This window comes from Nematolebias whitei, chromosome 11 (assembly GCF_014905685.2).
Source record: "Nematolebias whitei isolate Nwh7 chromosome 11, NemWhi1, whole genome shotgun sequence".
NCBI lineage: Eukaryota > Metazoa > Chordata > Actinopteri > Cyprinodontiformes > Rivulidae > Nematolebias > Nematolebias whitei.
The window spans coordinates 45891605-45896679 of record NC_056508.1 but is presented as its reverse complement, the minus strand read 5'-3'; the positions used below and the strand labels follow the sequence as shown (position 1 = coordinate 45896679).

The 5075-nt window shown below is 45.9% G+C and overlaps 1 protein-coding gene across 2 annotated transcripts in view; it reads left to right on the top strand.

The window, feature by feature from the left end:
• Positions 1-5075, top strand: part of LOC119417763 (myelin transcription factor 1) — a gene marked incomplete at its 5' end in the record, with an annotated part of 39171 nt that overhangs the window by 1813 nt on the left and 32283 nt on the right. For both annotated transcript variants that reach the window (XM_037685046.1, XM_037685045.1), the window contains 1 exon segment: positions 2964-3018. In XM_037685046.1, the coding sequence (XP_037540974.1) occupies positions 2964-3018 (55 nt within the window).

The window sequence follows — 5075 nt, the reverse complement described above, 5'->3', positions numbered from 1 at the left end:
CCGGGGGCTCGCCGACATGGAGGCCGGGGGCTCGCCGACATGGAGGCCGGGGGCGCCGCAGGGGAAGCTCTGACTGGCAGCTTGGGTCCACAGGTCGTTTCTGAAGACGTCGGTCTCCTCCAGCTCGTCTCCTCCAGCTCGTCTCCTCCAGCTCGTCTCCTCCGGCTCGTCTCCTCCGGTTCGTCTCCTCCGGCTCGTCTCCTCCGGCTCGTCTCCTCCGGCTCGTCTCCTCCGGCTTGTCTCCTCTCGGCTGCGGTTGTAAACCTGAAAAAGGATAAAAGAGCCGTTTACGTCCACCGAAGGACGGAGGGTGACCTTCTCTCTGAAGCCGACGCCCCCCGGCCACGCGTTTCCACGGCGCTCTCAGCGCTCCTCCTGCTCCGCCCGCCGCGCACACCGAGAGCCGTAATTGATAACGTCCAACGCCGCCTGAAGGGACGAGGCGCCCGGTCTTCCTCCTCCTCTTCCTCAGCACACACACTCGTGCAGATGCTCCTCGCCTCTATACGTCCACACGCTGTTGATTTATTCTAATTAAAAGACGGGGAAGGACAAGTTTGGAGCATCCGGAGCCCTTTGAAGGGGATCAGGTGGACGCTGCCGCTCGGCGTCGGCCTTTTTCTGCTCTCAGTTTGTGTTCATGTAAATTTAATGAGCTGGAACGGAGAGAAGGGACGAGGAAGAAGAGGACGACTCGGATGTGCTTACCTATTTGAATGTATGTAACTATGGTGACACAAACATGAAAGCAACAGGAGCCCTTTTCAGTCCAGGTTCTGATTCATCCGCCGGCTCTCGATGTAAGGAGGACGCAAAGGAAAAGCAGTTTATAATTTTCAGATCAAGTTGAATCAACGGTTAAAACGGATCGGAAACTGTTTTTTTTTTATTCGTCTGTTGAGCACAACACAAGCTCTGCTAATCAAACTAAAACGCTGCTTTTAAAATAATTACAGTCTGCAGTTTGACTCAAAAGAGGGATGTGAAAGACGATTATTAGACACGAAAAAGTTTATTTTTGTGGGGGAAAAGATAACGTTTAAATTTGTTACTTTGAGTGTTTTTCAGTGGCAGTTGTTTTTGTTTTATACTTGTGACAAAATGATCGACTCGTGGGGTAAAAGATGTGAAAATTAATATTTTAACAGCAAAAGTCTTGTTTTAAAAACATTACCCATGAAAAATGTAATATTTAATTCTTCTTTAGAGACCGATATTAAATAATTATGATGAATCAATGTGTAATACTTCAAACGGCCACTAGGGGCAGGATTTAGAGCAAAAACATTCACTTTTAATCCCTCCAGGACGGGACACCCCTGGTTCAACACGTTTTAAAGCTGGACTCTGCACCTGGAAGAGGTGCCCCCCCCCCCCCGCATGCTGTCATGTCACATGACCTTATGTTCACGTAGGAAATTACTAATTATGGAGATATAAAATTAATATTTGAACATGCAGCAGTGAGGTAAGAACTGAGTTAATCTGCAAACTGAACTCACATGCAAATCACTCTCCCTCCCCTCCATCATGTGGGTCAACAAAGACCCAAACAATCAAGACTCTAAAACCCACCAGGCCTAAAACTGAGGCTTCATGGGTCGTTTTGATGCAAGGGAAGCAGGGGGGTTGATAAAGATGGAGGAAGCGTTCCCATTTTTTTCTGCAGATTTTCAAAATAAAAGCCAAATTTTCTTCTTTTTTTTTTTTTGATGCTGCCATGTTGTGATTTGGAGCCAAATGTGAGATTAAATCCTCAGTTTGAAAGTCCCACCTACAAACCCTCCCAGCTCGCTAACGGGATATGTCAGTACAGTGTATAAATATATGTATAATATATGGAAACCGTACGAGAGACTATGGAGAACAACTAAAAAAAGAAAAGTGATTTTTAAAGTTAGTCTTTTTACAGCAACTCAGCATTTATTATAAATAAACTCTGAATTACACACCACCCTGCGCTCGTACAGGTACAAACCTAACGTGCACATCGTCCTGTACGTGCCCCCAGCCTCACCCTTCCGTCTTCCTGCTCTCTTCGGGCGGAGCAGAAACTTCAGCTCGTTGCTCGACTTCTGCTCCAACAGCTCTTCATCAAAAGGCCGGAGCGAAGGGGCGGGGCCTCTGGCTGCACCTGTACCTCCAGCCAAACGCCAGTGAATGCAGAAAAAGCCCTTAACAAGAACAACAACGGCGTGTTTCATCCCCACTCCCCCCATCTCCCCCCTTCTTTTCAGGAGTAGTCAATTAGCAGGAACGGGGCTCTGCCAAACAGAGGAGGGGAGGGAAAGATGGAGGAACAGGGACCTCACTGCAGCGATGCCAACCCAATGAAGAGCGGCCACAAAGCTGCTAAGTGGTCGGGCATGGCGAGACGGCTACGGGAGGGGGTGGAGTGTGGAGGGGGGGTGGGGGATGTGGGACAGAAAGAGAGAATGAGGAGAGACTCCTGAATATTAAAAAAAAGAGTCCAGTAATCAAAGCTAATGGTGACATTGTGTCCAGGAAGCATCTGATAGCTTTAGAGTGCAGCTGAGTGTGTGGTGGTGCTGGGGGGGCGTGGTCAGTGTGTGTGTGTGTGTGTGGGGGGGGTGTTAACACCTGCTCCTTTGTGGTTTCACATGCACGCACACACACACCTCACCTTATAAAAGGGTCGTTACAGCAGCCCGAGTGTTTTCACTTCATTATTCAGCGTAGCTCTGATTGTCGGGCCCTCTGCTCGCGGGGGCCGCGGCCCCCCGGTGCCACCCACTGCCGCTGAGCAGACCCCAACCCTGAGCACCACTCAGGTGCTGCAAAGTACAGAACACGTTGGTGAGAGTAACATAAAAACCGTCTCTCTGTGGCAGGAACGTTCAGCGCTCTGGATGTGTGTTGGACAAATGACTGACGCTCTCTCTCTCTCTCTCTCTCCCCCTTCATTCACCTCCCTCTCCCTCCCTCGCTTCCTTTCATCCCAGATGAGCGTGGAGGGTGACGACAAACGAACTCGCACTCGCTCAAAGGGAATCAGAGGTGAGTGTGGCTAACGGCTCTCCACCGTGCCAAAGACTCGTTCAGTCACGTTTATGGACGCAGCTCTCCGTCCTGCTGCTCGGCTGCAGCTCACTCCGTTTCTTCTCCTCCACCCAGGGCTCTCAACGTCCTTTACTTTGTTCTGTTTCCAGCTCGACGCTTCGTTTGAACGCTTCGCACAGCCTCAAATTCACCCTCACACTCCCACGAATGTTTAGTTAAAACGTCTCACCAGGACTTTTTGTCTGAAGTTTCTGACCGCTCTGCTTCTCGGCAGAACTGGTGGAGTTCGTTTAGATCAAGGAGTCCGCAAATGTGCAGTCGGGTTCAGGCTCGGGGCTGATCCAGAACCTTAAAGTTAGCCTGATTTAATCAGAGACAACTCCGATATGTTTGTGTTTCAACTGTCCAGCTGAAGGATTTGAAAGTAGCCATGATGCTACCACCGCCATGCTTGACAGTTGGTTCCATGTTCTCAGGTCTGATGGCCTCACTTTGACTCTTCTCAGTCCGTCCAGCGTGTCCATGCGGGACATGTGTAGACGGGGACCCCGGTGTTCCAGCAGGGTCCAGTTCACAGCGGGGCTCAAGTCTCGGTCAGTGGTTGTCGAACCGTCGCCGTCTCTTAACGACAGAGTCCGGTGGGCGTATGAATATATCTGACCCTGTGTGGATCAGCAGCCGAGACTCGTTTTTAAAAACTCACTGAAGTTTATGTTGAAGAGTCATTTCAGACCTTAAAGAAAACACAAAAGAGTTTTTAAAAACTTTAAAACAGTAAAGAGTTGTGCTCAGGATGAGTGTATGTAAACTTCTGACCCCAGCTGCAGATAATAAGAGTATATAAGGATTTATTAATGCTTTATTAACACGTTGTTTATGTTTGTGTAAACATCAAATATGGCTCAATGTTTGGCAGGATGAAGCTCATTTCTTCATTATTTAAAATTTAAATGTGAGTTTAGAGCATTCAACGCTGTTTGTTTTGGTAAATAAAGTTTTATAGGGTTAAAAATAATCTGAGCAACTTGTAATAAATTATATTTATGAAGTATAAAAGTGCAGCGCTTGATCTAGCTTATTTTAGCCTTTTCTAAAGTATTTACAAACTAATGAACAGTTTACTGAGCTTTAATTAGTCCTTTATGAAGAGAAGCTTACAGGAAGTTACACTTTTCAGGTGAGTGGATCATATTGGATTAAATTTAAATGATTAAATTTGAATGGACTTTACTTAAACTAGAGAAATTACACTTCCTGCAAAAATACAGTGTGAGTGCTTATTGCAGAAGAACTTGCTGAAAAACAGCTAAACATGTGCTGAAATGTCGCTGAAATGGAAGAACAAGCCTTAATTAGCAGATGAAAAACAGAAAGAACACATATTTGCAGAATTAGATTTAAGTAAACAGAAATGAGCACAAATATTAGGAAATCAGGAAAAAAGCTAAAATTAGCAACAACAACAAAAAAAATCTAAAAAGTAGCCAAAAAGGCAGAAAGAAGCTTAACCTATGAGATGGAAGTGGAAAGAGCTGAAATGAGCTAAAAAAATGTGGAATTAGCTGGAAAAGCTAAAATTAGTATAAAAACAGCTAAAAAGTAGCTGAAATGGCAGAAAAGGCTGAAAAAAGCTAAAAGGAGCATAACCAGCTGAAATTAGCAGAAAGAAGTTAGAAGAAGCATAATGTTGTATTAGAAGAAAGGATCTGAAAGGAGCACAAACAGCTGAAATTAGATGAAAGTAGCTGAAAAATGTTTAAATTTGCACAAAGAAGCTGAAGCAGAACAAAATGTGAAAGGAGCGGTACAAGGTTGTAAACAGAGCTAAAGATCTGCAGCTAAAGTTGCACCACTACCAAAAGTCATAGCAGGATTGTTCTGAAAGAGCCGAACGTTTTGATTTATGATTTGTTGAAATAGCTGAAAACTTTGGAACAAGAGCGATGCTGAAAAACGGACGGCAGAGAAACGGACGGCAGAAAAACGGACGGCAGAGAAACGGACGGGAGAAAAACGGACGGCAGAAAAACGGACGGCAGAGAAACGGACGGGAG